Consider the following 18715-nt stretch of genomic DNA (forward strand, 5'->3'; position numbering starts at 1 on the left):
GAGCTCCCTAATGCCCTATGTTCCTGGTTCTTTGACCTCCTCAACTCCAGGGACTGTTTCGTCTTCTCTGCCTCTATCACCCCTCTCATGAACTCAGCCTGAATCCTGTCATCATTAGAAACTGTTACCACTGGCATTTTTATTCAGCCATCCCACTTTTGGGGCACTATCTCACCATTTCCTGTTCTCCCAGCTCCCTGTTTAGGTACTCTCACTGCCACTGTTTTATAGCCTTGACACAACTTCTCGCTGGTAGCTCTCAACCTGTGGAACTCGAAAAAATGTCAGTGACAAGGTCACTCTAGTGTTCTAGTGACAGCCCCTGTTCTAGACCAGTTAAGCCTGGAAAGAATTGGGGTTAACCTGAGCATCCGTGGTATTACTTTCCTAAAGCTCCTCAGGTGACTTCTGTGGACAGCCAGGGCTGCGAGCCATGACCCAGATCTGCATCACAGATCACTGCCAGTCAGCCCTTTTCCTGCCTTACCTAGTCTAGACTACATAGTGTCTCATTTAAATCACTTTTTATTAGTCACACCAGTTTTGCCCTTCTTGCCTTCAATTACACGTGGCTGATCAAACCCGACACTGGGTGAGCCATTGCCTCTCTTCTGCCAGCACCGAGCAGCTGACTGTTGCTGAAAATGGCCTGGACCTAATTTGTTTTCCTTTAAATTCATAATCTCAGACCTCAAAATTACACTAAAAATACCTGGTAGACTCATTTTTTTTCCTCTGGCAGATTTGTTTTTCCAATTTTTTCTCTTCAACTTCCTAAATTTCTTCCTCCTCTTTCCCTCTCAGCTGATGACATTGCCTTTTGCATATTTGACAATATGTGGAGCTTCTTGTTGTCTCACAACCGGGCTAGCTGTATTTGTGTTCACTGTCCTGTTACAGTGAAGGAAATGTCATCCCTCCTATCCAGAGTTAGTCCCACCGCTGGGGCTGTCAATGCCGTCTCCTCTGGATCAAGGTCTGTGTCGTTAGGCATCCCCTTTCTTTTTTCTTGTCAACTTTTCTTCCAGTGGCTCAGTTGCTACAGAGTGTAAAAATGCTCTTTAAAGTCTAATTTTTAAGAAGCGTCCCCTTGACTCCTTATCCCTCTCCAGTTCTCTGACAAGCTCACACAGTACAACACGAGGCAAGGCCAAGGCCTGCTGACTGATTTGACTGGAAAAGACACAATAAGCCACATTTTTACCTTAGTTTACTACTTACGGAGACAGCAAAAAGAAGAGTGATCTGATTTTTCTTGGATTTAGTCATAGGCTACATAACAATCATTTGGAGTGTTAAGGCTGATTGAAAAAACCAGTGAAGGCAGAAGAGAATGAGCTTTGATTATTCAGTCTGCCAAAGATTGAGGTTGAATATAAGGAGGGAAATGTTCTGATGGAGGCATGTTAAACTTGAGTATGTCACTAAGACAGGCTATAGAATCTTATAAAATGGGGAGATATTTCCCTATGTTTTTGATAGTTTAGATCTACATTTCTCAAAATTATTGGTCTTTGAACCCCTTTACACTCTTAAAAGTTACTGATGACCATAAGGAACTTTTGGTTATGTGGGTTTTTGATACTGATATTTACCATATGAGAAATTAAAATGAGAAATTAAAATATTGATCAATTTAAAAATAATAAACCTATTATATGATTATGCAACTAACACTCTCGTGAAAAAGAAGTATACATTTTCCCAACCAAGTACAAAAAATTAGAAGAATGGCACTGTGTTACATTTTTGCAGATGTCTGACTTACTAGAATATGACAGAAATTGTATAAAGAACACCCGCCTCCACACAGATACGTATTTGGAAAAGGGAGAGGTGTTTTAAAAGCTTTTTTCAGATAAATGTGGATATTCTTATTCGATGCAGTACCAAAACTTAGGAAGTGGTAGTTTCTTAAAAGTTTGTTTCATTGTGGAATCCGAAATCAAATTAATGAATTTTTTTAGACGATTACATTAAAGCCCTTTGGTCTGTGTTATTTGGATGGATCTTTCACCCATGCATGAATATGTGACATAAAGTATATCAGTCTTTTGCAAAATATCGGTTCACTAATTTATGCAGATCTCCCAAATGTTAGCATCTTTCCTTATCTGATGATAAAATGTTACGTTTATTAATATAATCACCAGTCTCATCACAGTGTTGGGAAGCTGTCAAGTTCACAGTGTATACAAATTTTTCAAAATCCCAATTTTCGCTTTTAAATCTTGAATTTTACTGTTGGTTGCAAATGTCAGGTGTGTCCTTACAGTGACAGTCTCAGTTCATTTATGAGAAAATGTCTGCCAGATCCCAAGTCTGAAAATCCATAACTTGTCAGTCATTATTTCAAGTAAACATGGTGGTGTATGGAAAAAGAAGCCAGTTCAGTTCACAACTGACACAGGTGCAGGAGAGCTTTGCTCCAGACGACCGGTGCACATCTGTATGCACCCGCATGCAGCAGAAGTGCTTTACGTGGACTGACCAGTTCAACATAGAGGATTAAAGAGGTGTGTTTTCAAGGAATGAAACCTTAAAAATTAGTAATTTTTAACTGCATTGTGAAACTCAACATTGTTTTATTCTGAGTGTGTGGCTGTGAAGGGAACGGTGATTGCTAGTACTGCTTTGTGTCATTGCCTTTGGGTGTTGCTACCGTTGCTCTGGTACCATCGGTGAATGTCAAAAAAAAAAGGCAAATAATGTCTTAGCGTTATTTTGAATGGAGTTGGATCTCATAGACCCCCTGAAAGGGCTTCAGGGCCCCCAGGGGTCCATGGACAAACTGAGAAACACTAGGTAAGTCTTACCCAAAGACTCCAGAGAGGATACCCTTAAGGGTCTTTATGACTGTTGACTTTTCTTCTTTTCCTCTTAGTCATTTTACTTTTTCTTCGTTTTTTTGTCTACTTCCTTTTCCCTCTCCTAGGAGGTGGTCTAGGTGTGGTAGTGGTGGTGTTCACAGATATTTTAGTGCTTACCCTTAGCGAGGCAACATGATCAGCACTTCAATTGTATGAGCTTACTTCATCCTCACAACAACCCATTGAGGCAGATGCTGTTGTTGTTATCCTGACTTTATAGATGAGAAAGCCAAGGTGAGAAATGCTAAGTGACTTGCTCATGGGTAACATATAAGTCATGGAACTGGGTTTCTTTTTTTTTTTTTTGACATCTGATTTATTTTAGAGAGAGAGTAAGAGAGAGAAAGACAGAGACAGAGTGTGAGCAGGGTGTGAGAGAGTGTGAGAGAGAGAGGGAGACACAGAAACACAGAATCTGAAGCAGGCTCCAGGCTTGGTGCTGTCTGTGCAGAGCTCAAAGCAGCGCTCGAACTCATGAACTGTGAGATCATGACCTGAGCCAAAGTCGGATGCTTAACTGACTGAGCCACACAGGCGCCCCTGGAACTGGGTTTCTAAGTTAGCAACATGATTTTGTCAGCATTTCAGGAAACAGTATATCCCTCTTGGGTGGTTTTACATCAGCCGTGCTCATAAGAGTGGTTTAATAATTAATGACATTTTTCTGACTGGTATCATCACTCCTCAGAGGTTGAAGTAAGTAGGCACTTAAATGAGAATCAGAAATTTACTTGATGAGCATGGATTCAGATTGGGAGAATTAGATAAATCCATTCTTTTGGGTCTATTGAATGCCTACTGTGGCCTAGGTATTATGTTTGTCACAATGACATCAAATGTTTTAAATGCACATATCTAAGGTAGTCTAGTCTGTCCATCTCACAGGAGGGCTATCTTACCATTGGGACCAAAATACTCAGAATCTGTATGCTAAGCTTTCCTCTTCCTTGCACCTTGCCTAGAAGAATGCTGGTCATATTTGCTTTTTACAGTTCCTCTTTTTCTTCTCTTCTGTGGCTGACAGCCCTCTGTATGATTGACACCTTCTTTCTTTTGCTATGTCAAGTCATATGATCAGAGTTATTATCAACTCTTATGGACCTAGGACTTGTTCTATTTTTATATCTCTGTTCTTACCCATTATGTTGCAGCTAAAAATGTAATACCCAGAGGGCTGCATCATTTCCAGGTTAGGTGGTGGGAGGGGTGCTCTTTATTGTAGTTTCCAGTATTTTCAGTAGTCAGGAACTCTGGAAAAATACTTGATAAAGGAGAGAGAATTGGATTTTGACTGAAAAATAGTTTGGGAATTCTTGCTTTGGTTGAGTTTGTGCCATCTGCATCACTTAGGCAACCCCAAACAGGCTAGCTTGTGAAATTGTAAACTCCATACAGGCAAGGTCTATATGTTATTTACCACTCCATTGCCAAAATGAATGCCAGGTATCATTCCTTCACACTTGAGCTGTCACGAGGGCTGGGGGCGGTTGAGAGAGTAGCCCCTGAACACTAGTGTGGACTGCTACTCAGACTCGTCCTAAAGAAAAACTCCTGGCACTACTCTGCTGTCATGCCATGTTTTCTCTTCCCTAGCCTGCATAAATTGGTGGCAGGTATAGCCTGTTGAGTTTTATGAGTGTGTGAGTGTTACTTTTTTCCCCCAAAGAGTTGACTTTTGATTGTAGGTTTTAAATCTTGGTTTTTCCAGCACGTGTAAACTTATCCTTTACTCATTTTTAAAAATTAAACTTTTTATTTCTAGATAATTATAGATTCACATACAGTTGTAAAAAACAATACAGAGACCGTGTACCCTTTAATTTCCTCCAGTGATAACATTTTGCAAAACGATAGTAAAATATTACAACCAGGATATTTACATTGATAAAATCCAGGGATCTTATGAGATTTCTCCAGTTTTATATGTGTATATCTGTATGTTTAGTTCTGTGCAGTTTTATCACATGTATGCCTATGTGTATCCACCATCCAGAACAGTTCCATCACTACAAGGATCCCTAGTATTGCCTAATATTTGCCTTTTTTTTTTTTTTTAAATTTTTTTTTAACGTTTATTTATTTTTTTGGGACAGAGAGAGACAGAGCATGAACGGGGGAGGGGCAGAGAGAGAGGGAGACACAGAATCGGAAACAGGCTCCAGGCTCTGAGCCATCAGCCCAGAGCCCGACGCGGGGCTCGAACTCACGGACCGCGAGATCGTGACCTGGCTGAAGTCGGACGCTTAACCGACTGCGCCACCCAGGCGCCCCTAATATTTGCCTTTTTGTAGCTGCATCCGCCTGTCTCCTGACCCTTACCCCAGTCTCTGACACCCAGTAACCACTAATTTTGGGGGGAATGTTATATAAATCATAAATCATTAATATTATGTAAAATTATTAAGTGTGTAACTTTTTGCAATTGCCTTCCCCCCCGCCTCCATTCAACATAGTTTCCTTGAGATTCTTCCAAGCTATTGTGTGTACCATAATTTGTTTCTTCTTATTGCTGAATAATATTCCAGAGCATTCAGTTTTTCTCTTTTAATTCTCATGTGTTCTATTTACCATTTGATAGAATAACTCTGTGGCTATTGCTGATGTTGATTTGGAAGACAGAAAAAATAAGTTGGATACTGTGCAGACTCTGAAAACAGCAAAGACAAAACGGAAAAATTCAGCTCAGTCACCTTCAGGTCAGAGGACCAAAAAGCTAAAAGTTGATGAAGAAGGCAACAGGGCCAGCACCATGGAGAGTGGGCACGAGGCTGCAGAGATGCCATCCACAAGCACCATGTGGGAAGGTGCGTGCAAGAAGGAAGAGAATGGAGATGACTTTACATTTGGTCAGTCCCCTTTAAAGAAAATGAAGACGGAAACATGTCCCCAAGGGCAGCCTGTGAGGCTTCCAGCAAATGCCACCAATATTAAGGAGGAGGTGGAAATGAACTGGGACATAGTACAGGTATGTGCAGTTGCTTTCTGGCATTTTAGTTCATTTGATTCCTTTCTGTTTCACTAAGTAGGAGTGGCACTGGCTAAGGAAAGGGTTGGGAGTTTTTAGTTCTCTTTTGTTTTGCCAGTGATTTCCGGAGGCTTTGGGCACTGGTTCCTGTCCCAGGTACGCCGTTGTGTATTATAGCACTCATCATCACATCATCGCCAGCTTTTGAACTACGAGCTATGACCTCAGGCAAGGTTGGTCTCTGCCATGGTGTTGGAGTGAACATGCACTTTATTATTTTTTTTTTTCAATGTTTATTTATTTGGGACAGAGAGAGACAGAGCATGAATGGGGGAGGGGCAGAGAGATAGGGAGACACAGAATCAGAAACAGGCTCCAGGCTCTGAGCCATCAGCCCAGAGCCTGACACGGGGCTCGAACTCACGGACCGCGAGATCGTGACCTGGCTGAAGTCGGACGCTTAACCGACTGCACCACCCAGGCGCCCCTGAACATGCACTTTATAGAGAGATTGTACCAACAGACTGGGCCTTCAAAAGTTAATTGTTAAGTTTTTGTTTTGAACTTGGCCTGTGTTTCCCTGTAAAAGTAGGTGAGTGATTAGGTCATTAGCCATTAGTACATCTCTAACTCGTAATGTAATGTTGTAATATACTATCAACAAGGCCTAGAAATTTCTTAGGAAAATTCTATCTGAATTTCAACTTGAGCTGCCATTGACTTCTCCCAGTTTCTTGACTGGCTTTGGGGATGGCAGAGAAGACCTGAAGAGTGACTTTTAAAGAGTGATTCTCAACCTTCTATGTGTGCCAACACACTCTGGGGGACATTTCAAACTTAATTATGGCAGTGCCCATCCGGGTAGGTGGGCATGACCTCCCTCTTTCTTACCTGTCTTGTGGTGATTCTGATGTAACTTCTTCTGCTTCTGTGAATTACTGCTCTGCATCCTGGGGCCTCTGCTGGCTTCTCAGCCTGGGACTGTGTGTGGGTTACCTTTTTCTTCAGAGGAACTTTTTTTTTACCCATGCTGTCTCTTCTATTACCTATTAGTCGAACATCGCCAGTAATTTTTAATTATGATTTTTCTTTTCTCTGGTCCACTAAGGAATAGGATGCTGCCTCAGAGTTTTCTTCTCATCTTTGTTCCTCAACTAAATAGTTCAATGTTTCTTGGAGAAACAGTGTATAATTAGGCTCCTTTGTATGCCATCTTTATTCACTTAAGCCTACAAAGAAATGTTTTAAAAGGATGGTTTATGGACCACCTGTATCCGATTCATGTGAAGACTTTCTTAAAATGCAGACTCCTTGCTTAGTTCCAGTCCAGACTCACAGGGACAGGTGGATATGTCCCACTTTCCTTTCACTAACACTTACAAGCTTATTTCTGTTATTGACACAGATCTGCCTCTAGTAGTGGACAGTGAGCAGGAGGGAGGGGGGGAAGGTTTCAAAGACGATGAAGTCTCTTGAAGTGCGGTTGTAAGTTCTTCAAAATTAAGGGCTCCTTACTCTATGGTATCTTGCTTCACACCCATCCCCTAATCTATGTAACAGAAAAAGAGAAGAAAATGGTCCTGCCTTACCCAGTTGTCTCTTGGTTACAAATAATACAAAACTACTTGTAATGAGTTTAAAATGAAAAGAGTTTGTTTATTACCAAGAACACCGAGGTCTGTCAAAGAATGTAAGGGACAAAGTGTGATCAAGTCTCCTAAAGGCCTTGAACCAGAAATTGGAAAACCATGAGGACTTGAGGAAGATACTTTCTCACTTCTCTCTCTTTCCTTTCAATTCCAAGCATTGTTTTCTCCTCCCCTCCCTTGTCGGAAGTGATTTTTGACAGCTCAAACAAGCGTGTCCTTGGAATCTGGCACTCCTTGCTTGTGAGTTAGGAGAAGTGGTTGCTACAGCGGCCACCTTCACTGAGCACTCTGACAATGAGTAAGCTCAGCATTTTCTAGGTGGGTTTAGGGGTTGCCTGGGGAACTTCAGGTGTGATTTGCATTTGGGTTTTTTGTTTAACCAGATGTAGTCATCCTTGTCCAACCCTGAGTTACTTTTTCAGACAATTCTTGTGATATATATGGAACTTTTTCATTCCTTTCTTATTCCCCCATAAGCAGCAGAGAATAATTTTATCTTGGCATTGCATTCCTGCTTCCAAACATGGTTGACAACAGTGGCAGGTGTTAGGGGAGAGGGGATTGAGAAGAGTGAGATTGACCAGTGCTGAGTCTGATGATCAGGAAGGCCTTGAACCTGTGGGTGAGGACCAGACTCATTGAAATGGCTTTGATATGCATATTATCTGCCACAGGACACAATATATGGCCAAGGTCTTTGGGAAATCCTGAAAAATACTTAGTAAGGAATGGTCAATGGAAATTAATTATATAGAGATTATTAATCATTACTAATTGAACTTTTATATTTCTTTCATTTTGTGTGCTGTTCCCCATGGCTCCTGCCCACCATGACACCATGACCTTCTGTTTTTTTCCCTTCGTGGTGTGTTTCTCAACTCTGAAAAGTCCACTGATTTTTCAGGACATCACCATCTTGTTTGGGGACGGAAAACTGCATTGCCTTTACTTAAGTACTTAAGTTATTTATAGACTTCATTAGAAACATACTTTGTGTCCATTTCTTAATCAGGCTTTGGGGATCTCTGGATCCCTTGAGCAGAAGCAACCTATTCTTCAGCCCTTTCCCCAAAACTACAAATGTGTGGTCACTATCAGAAACTGGTTTTTGTTAAACACATTATATCATTATGCAAATATAATATAAACACCATGACCTTTATGAGAGTTTGAAGAGGTGACTAACTACAACCAATTTTTGAGAAAAATTAAATGCTTCAAAATGGTGATTGCTATTATATAGTTTCTTTATTTTGAGGGGGCTGGAAGTAGGTGAGTAGAACAGCCACATGTAATATATTAGTAAAGTTTGCTAAATTAGGTAGGAAAAGCAAGCCAACCCTCTTTATTAGCCATTTTTCTTGCAGGAAATGATCAGGATGATGGGATGACAAAACTGGGATAGAAGGGGGACAGGAAGGAGGTGGGTGTCTCTAAATTGGCTTTTTCACTGTAGTTTTGCACATAAGCACACACCACCCATTAGGTTACCTGTTGTTCCAGGAGAGATTCAGTACAACAATGGAATTAGCCCTTTTTGTTTCTTTAATTCATCTGGTATTTGTGATGGGCTTTAAAAAAACCTCAAAAAACTGAAGGGTGCCTGGGTGGCTCAGTCGGTTGAGCATCTGACTTCAGCTCAGGTCGTGATTGTGCTGCTCGTTGGTTTGAGCCCCATGTCGGGCTCTGTGCTGACAGCTCAGAGTCTGGAGCCTGCTTCTGATTCTGTGTCTCCCTCTCCTGCCCCTCCCCCACTCATTCTCTCTCTCTCTCTCTCTCTCTCTCTCTCTCTCAGAAATAAAAAACATTAAAAAATTAAAAAAAAAACTTTTTGAAGTATGTATACAGAAAATTATACTTAAGTGTATAGCTCATGAATATTTGAATGTGTGACCATGTAACAAGCTTCTAGTTCAAGAAACAGAACCTTACCAGCATCCTACAGTACTCTATATGGTTTTCCAGTCTCCTGTCGTCTTTCCTATAACCACTATTGATTATAACAGCATAGTTTTTCCTTTTGCAGTCTTTAAGGAGGCTCCTGTGTGTGATAAAATAAGTGATATAATAAAAATAAATAGACCAGGGTAAAGAGAACAGCAGGAATCAAAAGCTTTTCAGAAAGGAGGTGTCCAACTGCTGATTTGGGGATGATTTTGAGTAGAAAATTGCATCTCTCAATTCTCATTAGGGTTGAATTTAATTTAGACGTTCTTTTAAAATGTAGATGCTGCCCAGGTGATTAAAGCTATAGTTTGTTGATACCCAGATGTTTTCTTTTTTAACTGAGGGAATGGGAATATAGATTTGGAGAAGTAAATCTCAGGACACTGGGAGAAGTCCATTTTGTTGGAAGTTTTAGACACCAGAGGGCAGTATGAAGGCACCATGTTTCATCTCTAGTGGGATTCAGGAAGAGAAGTGAGGATGTTTGATTAATTTATATTTTTGCCTGAAAAAATCATCTTGCTTTGCACACATCAGATTTTTGAAAAGGTAATATAGCTTGTGGAACTTTAGGCAATTTAACTTTTTTGGACCTCAGGTTTTCTGTCTCTAAAATGGGAGCACTAATACCTATCATATAATTTGAATTAATGCTGAATAAGTGAAAATGTTTAGAACATAATAAGCCCTATTCAAGTGTTAGCTTCAAATGACAGTCACAAAAGGTGCTTCTATTATTTAAGTGTTAGGGTTGAAAAAATCTTGAGACTGCCTTCCTTTTTACTTTACTCTCAGTCTTATCCACCAGTTAACTATAAACATTATTAGATATTAGTAAATGTGAATAGTTTAAAAGTAAAAACTATAGTAGTTCTCTGCCTTACCCCTACCTATCCCTAAGGTTTGGTCTCTGCTTTTAACTCCTTTAGTTATGTCTTTGTTGTTCACCTCGTTCTTCTAAAACACAGATTTCTGGGCCCCACTCAGAGTTTCTGGTTCAGTGGATCTGGGTGGCGTTCAAGAATTTGCATTTCTGACAAGTCCCCAGGTGATGCTTATGCTACTGGTTTGGGGACAACACATTGTGAGCCACTTGCTCTAGTCCACAGATCTCATTGGCTCGTAAATGTCACAGGGTTCATAGGGGGATTGACTCAACAACTGCAATTCAGTAATGAGCAGATCATTATTGAGTGGGTTACTGTGAGTATAGAATAATGTTCAAACCTATATGGAATTCGTCCCCTATCTCCATCCACCTTTCCATTTCTCACCTCATCTCAATACCCCTTGTACATTTTAGCATTGCTGAACTTAGAGCAATTAAAAAAATTTTTTTTAATGTGTATTTATTTTTGAGAGAGAGAGAGAGAGAGAGAGAGAGACAAAGCATGAGCGGGGGAGGGGCAGAGAGAGAGGGAGACACAGAATCCGAAGCAGGCTCCAGGCTCTGAGCTGTCAACACAGAGCCCGATGCGGGCTCAAACCCACGAACCGCGAGTCATGACCTGAGCTGAAGTCAGATGTTCACCCGACTGAGCCACCCAGGCGCCCCTGAACTTGCAGCAGTGTTAAAATGTGCAGTGGTTTCTCATCAGTGGCTTTTGATATGCTGTTCTCTTCCTGGAATTCCTGCCCCTATTGGCTGCCTGGAGATACTTTCATTCTCTTTGGTGCTTTTCCATCGCTGCAGAGTTAGATGTTTCTACCTTTCGTTTGCTCTTAAAACAATCCATATGTGCTTCTGTCAGAGTACAGATCACACTATATTTCAACTTGTCTGTCTTCTTTCTAGCTTGTAAGCTCCTTGGGAAGAGGGACTTGGTTTTTTACATTTGATTTTCACTGGCTTGGTATGGTTATTGGCATATAACATGAGCTAAAATAAACGTTTGAGGGCGCCTGGGTGGCTCAGTCGGTTGAGCGTCCGACTTCGGCTCAGGTCACGATCTCACGGTCCATGAGTTCGGGCCCCGCGTCAGGCTCTGGGCTGATGGCTCAGAGCCTGGAGCCTGCTTCTGATTCTGTGTCTCCCTCTCTCTCTGACCCTCCCCCGTTCATGCTCTGTCTCTGTCTCAAAAATAAATAAACGTTAAAAAAAAAAAAAAATTAAAAAAAAATAAAATAAACGTTTGATTAAATTAAGACAGAAGAAATTGGGTGATTTGGAGGCCCAAGCATGGTGACTGCTTATGGAGGGAGTTCTCTTGTCTTAAATTTCAAGGAGCAAATCTATACAAGCAGCAGCATACGCTCCCTTAACACATATGATGCTTCTGGATTTGTTAGGACCTAGTATGACCCAGATGTGGAAGTTGGACTGAGTTGGAGCCCCTTTCAGTTAACGGTAGCTGAGGTAGTTTAGGGTAGTGGGAACCTGTAGGTTGCTGTAACAATCACATGGTTCCAAAATAATGAATATTTTGGTCATTTTCATTTCTCCAATCTATCTTTCAGAATCTGGCCTATCTTTTAAGAAAGGGCCAGCTGAAATACTACCCCTGGAGAAAGTCTTTCTTGACTACCTTTCTCTTTTCTGAAAACATTATATCACTGGCACATCCTGTTTTATTTGTACTTATTTACATTAACGTTTGTTCTCCCTTCTAGATTGTTTACTCCTTTAGAATAGTGATATTTGTTTTTATTTGTTTTTATTTGTTTTTATTTTTTTTCAACATTTATTTATTTTGGGGACAGAGAGAGACAGAGCATGAACGGGGGAGGGGCAGAGAGAGAGGGAGACACAGAATCGGAAACAGGCTCCAGGCTCTGAGCCGTCAGCCCAGAGCCTGACGTGGGGCTCGAACTCCCGGACCACGAGATCATGACCTGGCTGAAGTCGGACGCTTAACCGACTGCGCCACCCAGGCGCCCCTAGAATAGTGATATTTGGAACCACACTTGGGAAGGGATTTTAAAACTGTGCCACAGTGGCTGGACTTTTACCAGTAGGTAGATAAGAGTCATTGGAGCCTGTGTTCAGAAGAAAAAAAAGAGAAAAAAATACAGAATTCATTATGTCTATGTTTTAGAAATATAATCAGGGGCTCCTGGGTGGCTCAGTTGCTTAAGTGTCCCACCCTTGATTTCAGCTCAGGTCATGATCTCACAGTTTGTGGGAGTGGATCCCTGCCTTGGGCTCTGTGCTAACAGTGCAGAGCCTGCTTGGGATTCTCTCTCCCCCTCTCTCTCTGTCCCTGCCCTGCTTGCATGCACTTGCATGTGTGCGCGCGCTCTCTCTCTCTCTCTCTCAAAATAAATAAATAAACATTTAAAAAATGCATAGAAATATCAGCAGTAATGCAGAGGCTGAGTGGAAGGCATAGAAAACAAAACTGCTCTGTGGTTCAGATAAAATAATGATATTAGCAGAAAGGGAACTCGAGAGGAAAGAAAAGACATTTTAGAAGTTCAGTTTGCTTCCTTGGTGACAGATGAGATGGTCATGATAGAGAACACACAGCGATACTGAGGACATTGATTAGAATGCTTTTGGTTGCAATAAGAGAAAACCCATCTCAAACTAGCTTAAGCAATAAAGAAGATTTATTAACCTGTATAATAAGAAAGTTTGGTCATTGCACTGAAACAGTCTTTCCACGATTATCTTAGCGCTGCCATCCTCAGCTTCAGGAGTCTTAACATGTACAAGCTGTGTTTCTCCAGAAGAAGAAATTGTACCTGGGTCCGGAGTTGAACCTAGATTTTGAGCTATATGCTGACTGGACTAATCTTTCTGGCCACACTCTGGCTGTCAATTATAAAAGTCATTTTTTTTAAATGTTTTATTTATTTCTGACAGAGAGAGAGAGAGAGAGACAGAGCATGAGTGGGGGAGGGACAGAGAGAGACTGAGACACGGAATCCGAAGCAGGCTCCAGGTTCTGAGCTGTCAGTACAGAGCCTGATGTGGGACACGAACTCACGGACCGCGAGATCATGACCTAAGTTGAAGTTGGATGCTTAACCGACTGAGCCACCCGGGCGCCCGTCTGGCTGTCAGTTATAAAACAACTGTGTTATATTTGTGGACAAAATGCTGTGAAGGTAGAGTTGAGGTCAAGTGCTCTCAAGCCGCATGGCTGCTACATAATGAGAAGGTGTTGTTGGAGGAGATAGCCATAATATTCCTGAGGCTTTCTATGGTGGAAGATGATGTTGGCTGGAATAAGAAAGAAACAAAAAAAAAAAAAAAGAAAGAAAGAAACTCTTGTTTACAGAGTGGCTTTGATTGGATTTTATTGAATTAGTAAACTGACTAGTTTATGGTTGCCAGTACATATGTGTATTTTTTTAAACCACAGCAAGTAGTTTCTAAGTGACTGGAGAACGATTATTTCATGCTATATTTAAACCATACGTTACAATATAGATGTGTAATTTTCAGAATTTTAAATAACTACGTATCCTTAATTTGCAGGTTTTATCTGAGAGAACTAATATTGAACTTTGGGTTTGTGCCAACATTATTCGTCTCTTTAATGACGATAACACAATTCCCTTCATTATACGGTATCGAAAAGAACTCATTAATAACCTTGATGCTGATTCCTTGAGAGAAGTTCGACAAACCCTAGAGGAGCTCCGGTAAGAAACCTGGGAAGGGATGAATGTACTGTGAGTGGAAAGAGAGCCCATGAGCCAGTGAGGAGAAACAGTGAGGAAGTGAATGGCAGTGTATTTCAGCAGTTACGCTGTTTTATTTTCTTGAATAGTCTGAATATAGTCATCTTCTGACAGAGAAAAGTCAGCTGTTTTCCTTATTTAGGTGTGCACTCCCTCTGCTGGAGTGTTTGTGCATAGCTTGAGTGCACATGGGGAGAAAGGAGCTTTGCATTAAAAGTGTGCACCTGAGAGTTTGACCTCATATTCTCTCAGAAATGACTGTGCATAACGGCAAAGGAAGGACACTTCTCCACAAAAGGAGAAAGGCACCTCTCCACAAAATACTTAATTACAAAGAAATAGAGTGCCTGCACCATGGAGAAACCCACAGATACTATCAAATGATCTAAAGTGATAAGTAATAGTACAAATGAAAAGTACATTTTAGTCTGAATCTTCAACAGCTTATTTAAAACTTCCCTCTTAAAACTATAAAATCCCTAAATGGAGAGATTTTTTGGCAGTATAGAGTTTGGTGGGAAATATGTCTATTTCCTTTTTCTGTTCTTTTAAAGGGCATGGTAGTTTGATATTAATGGGTTTTACGTTTTGTGTAGTTATAGAATGAAAAGCACCCTTTAAAAAATTATTACTCTGGTCTTACTGTAATAACTCAGAAATAAGCATACAAAGACTATCAGATTAACTGTAATTTTTAGTAGAGTTTATTAAAACACTCTTCACCATTTCTGCATTTATTGCATGTCTCTTACATGCCAGCCACTGTGATATCAGTGGGTGTGTTCTTCAACTTTATGACAAGGTATATAGTCTTACCAGCAAGCCATTCTAAAAGTGCTAAAGGTTATTTTTACAACAAGCCTAATGACCTTCCTGTGATTTCAGGGGAACTTGCAACTCACTAGCATTTATTTCTACATCTTTTGTTGACTTTCTTTTAGTGCCAGGAGGATTAAAATGCTAATTGTGGAGAGTTACATTTCATTGAGAGGCAAATCAATTAACCAACTCAGTGGTATAAATCACTAGTTAATCAGATTCAAGTCTTCTAGGACCAGGTTAGTATAATAAGGCATCAAGGGATATGAACTGGAGACCCAGACTTCTAACTGCTGCCCCTCTACTCCAGCAGATTACTGACATGCAGACTTGTCTACCCAGTTTGACAGCTTGTCCTATTTTTTAAAAGAACCCTTAATCTGAGTTTTTATGTAAAAAATTTCTGGGTCAAACAAAACCATCTACAGGCCACATGTAGAAGGTCAGTAGTTTATAAATTCTGAAGCTTTCTATTTAGGTGAAGGCAAGGTAATGAGGAAAATCTGAGGATTTGGGGATCTGAAGTTGGGGAAAGTGTCACAAACAAGCAAGAATAGTTTGTTTTAAAAATTAAAGGTATTCTAATAATATTTGGTTGTATGGGGAACAAATGGAAACTTTATGTCAAGATTATTATTATTTTTTCTTTATAGAATAACTTCTGCAAAAGAGTTAATTCTCTGGGTATCTATTAATAGTGAAATATATTGAATATTAGTAGAAGAATAGTTCTCTGTGTGAGTGAGAGCATTGACTGGGGCTTGGAAGATCTTTTTATATTATATAGAGATTTGGTAACGAGTTATGGTCTTCATTTTTTTTTAAGCTCAGCATTTTCTATCCCTGGAGCACTGCTTTTTCAATCTGTTAATTGCTACCAGTAAAGGAGTAGTGAAACTAATTTAGTAGGTCATTACCACTTTAACAAAAATGAAATAAAGAATAGAAAATGTAAGACGCAGTTTATGTAGTAAAAGTAAATAGTGTTTTATGAAACTGTTTATCATACGTTTATATAACTGTTTACTATATATATTTATATTATGTTTATGTAATTTTATTATATATGAAATTATATGTGTATATAATATATGCCAGATTGCAAAGTAAAAAATATGTTTTATTGATGGTCTCTGTTAAAAATGTGAATGAAAGAGGTTGATTATGGATAGTAAGAAAAACTTCCTGAATTTTCTCTAAAGATGCCTTTCCTCCTTTTTATATGAAGACCAGTAGTTCATTGGCCTTTTGTCAAAATGACCCTGGTGGGCTTCAGCCCCTGAAAATAGTCTTGGGTTACCAGGATTGTAAAAGATACATCGATTGTAATCGAAGAACTCATGTGCCTCCTCTTTAATTTACCATCTTCTCTCTTTTTTTTTTCTTTTTTCATAAGTAGATTTAATTTTTTTCCATCAACCATTTCTAATAATGTATATTGTCATCTAACTTTTTTCTATTATTTTAGCAATTTCAGTTGCTAAATATAATGATAAGATTGTACATTCACAGTACAAAATCATCATAAAGTGGTGGAACAACTGTGCCTTTGCCCCTACCTGTACTTCGATTCCTGGTATCAGCTTTTTTCTCTGTGGTATCCTGGCTCTCTCCATTGGAGAACTGTGTTTAGAAACCAGTTATGGATGGATGTTATGCATGCTGAGCCTGAGTGGTGATACCCAGTAGCAGTGAGCACATCTAGCACCCATAACTTGGTTTCTATGTACTATTCGTTTGATTGCAGGGCCGGGGCAGAGAAAGTAAAAGCCTGGAGTATCTTGTGCCAGAGAATAAGGAAGTACTCACAGAATGATGGGGACATGTCAAAAGAACACAGAAACTAGCTTGAAGAGGTTACTTCTGGTCAAATTTGGAACAATTTGAGCATCAAAATAAGTGTTAGTAATGGATTATAAAAAAATCATGAGTCCATGGTGATATAAATAAATTAGTGAATAAATTGAGAGTTTAGTAAGGAAGGAATAATTAAATAGTTTCAGAGCACCTCTCCACAAAATACTTAATTACAGAGAAATAGAGTGCCTGCATTGTCGAGAAACCCACAGACACTATCAAATGATCTAAAGTGATAAGTAATAGTACAAATGAAAATTATTTGCTGCCTAACAGGATGTAGTGATAAGAACATGGCATTACTCTATTACAATATTCCTGGCCAGAGATAGACCATCTGAATCAAATTGTGAAGAAACATCAGAGAAACTCAAAAGTGTAGGACATTCTACAAAACAACTGGCCTGTAACATTCTAAAGGATCAAGGCTCTAAAAATCAAGGGGAGACTGAAATACGGTTTCTGCTTGAAGGAGACTGTAGACACATGGCAGTTACATACAACCCACTCTTAACTGAATTCACTATCATGGACATTATGGAAATACTTGGTGATACTTACATGAGGTCTGAGGATTAGAATATAGTAATATATCAATACCCATTACCTGATTTTGATGGCTATATGGTACTACACTTGATCTTAGCCAAAAGGCCAAGAAGTGATTGATGGCTATATTGTTACATAGGAGGAGATTCTTGTTTATAGAAAACATACACTAAAGTATTTGGGTGAAGGTAACTTATCCTCAAATGGTTCAGAGGGCAAAAATGTTTTTATCTCCCCTACAAGTTTGTTGTAAGTTTGAGACAGCTTCATAAAGGATGTTTTGACATAGAAGTCTTGTATATTATGAAAGTTTTTATTTTCAGGGCTGTTGCAAAGAAGGTTCATAGTACAATCCAAAAAATTAAGAAGGAGGGGAAGATGTCTGAGTGCTTGTTAAAAGCCTTACTGAACTGTAAAACTTTTGAAGAACTAGAACATGTGGTAAGAAACTCTTTTAATATAATACCTACCTAAGTATATAATTATATGGATCTTTTTATAGTTATAAAAGATCTGGAAATAAAAAGCTAAAATCATCAGCCACCGTTATTTAATTCAACAAGGTGTTTATTCTTTATTCAATAAATATCTATCAAATGCTTTTTTGTGTTTTCTAAGATAGGTGATACGCAGTCCTTGTCTCCAAGGCATTTCCAGTTAAGTGGGGGGCAAATGAAAGTAGGTTATGGAATTGAATTGGGAAGCCTAAGGGGGAATGCTGAGCTGGAGACCTAGCTGTGAGCGTCTTCAGCATGTGGTTGGTATTTATAACCAAGAGAATGGAAGATTTCACTCAGGGAGAGTTTGTGGGTAAGCAGGTCAAGATAGACCATTGAGGAACACTAACTTTTGAAGCACGGGTGGAGGAAGGGTGAGCCGAAGACGGAGACATGGAAAGAATGGTCAGAGAAATAAGAGGAGAATCAGGAGATGATGACATCTTGGAAGACTAGGGAAGAGAGTCTTAGAAGGAGGTAAGGATCAGCAGTTAAGTAAGTAAATGTAGCAGTGAGGCTTGGCAAGGTGAGGACTGAAAGATGTATATTTGGTAATTAGGGGATCATTGTGGTTCTTTGGGTTACGACTTTCAGCAAGATGTGTGGGCAGAGAAGTCTGATGGCTCAGATTGAGGAGTGAATGTGCCTTAGGCAGTGGAAGCATTGTGTATTTGCAGCTTTTAGAGGAGCTCCCTTGGGTTGAGGAGAGGGTCTTACAGTTCTTTCTGTCCAGGCACTGAGGTTTTTTTTTTTAAATAAATAAATATTAAATATTTACTTAATATATAATGAGAGAGAAAGAGACAGAGTGCAAGCAGGGGAGGGGCAGAGAGAGAGGGGGAGACACAGAATCTGAAGCAGGCTCCAGGCTCTGAGATGTCAGCACAGAGCCTGACGCGGGGCTCGAACTCATGGACCTCGAGATCATGATCT

At 39.8% G+C, this 18715-nt stretch overlaps 1 protein-coding gene and 1 pseudogene across 6 annotated transcripts in view; one reads left to right on the top strand and one right to left on the bottom strand.

Moving 5' to 3' along the window:
- SRBD1 (S1 RNA binding domain 1) overlaps positions 1 to 18715 on the top strand; it is a 228453-nt gene that overhangs the window by 10949 nt on the left and 198789 nt on the right. For all 6 annotated transcript variants that reach the window (XR_015249241.1, XM_086701187.1, XM_086701186.1 and 3 more), the window contains exons 4-6: positions 5449 to 5835; positions 13855 to 14021; positions 17609 to 17726. Coding sequence is in view for 5 of the 6 variants with exons in the window: in XM_086701187.1 (XP_086557313.1) it covers positions 5449 to 5835; positions 13855 to 14021; positions 17609 to 17726 (672 nt within the window). In the remaining variant the exon portion in view is untranslated. The remainder of the gene's footprint in view (positions 1 to 5448; positions 5836 to 13854; positions 14022 to 17608; positions 17727 to 18715) is intronic.
- Positions 17298 to 17402, bottom strand: LOC112869768 (U2 spliceosomal RNA; annotated as a pseudogene).

Source organism: Puma concolor, chromosome A3, assembly GCF_028749965.1.
Source record: "Puma concolor isolate L17-30 chromosome A3, mPumCon1.1.hap2, whole genome shotgun sequence".
NCBI classification, from domain to species: domain Eukaryota; kingdom Metazoa; phylum Chordata; class Mammalia; order Carnivora; family Felidae; genus Puma; species Puma concolor.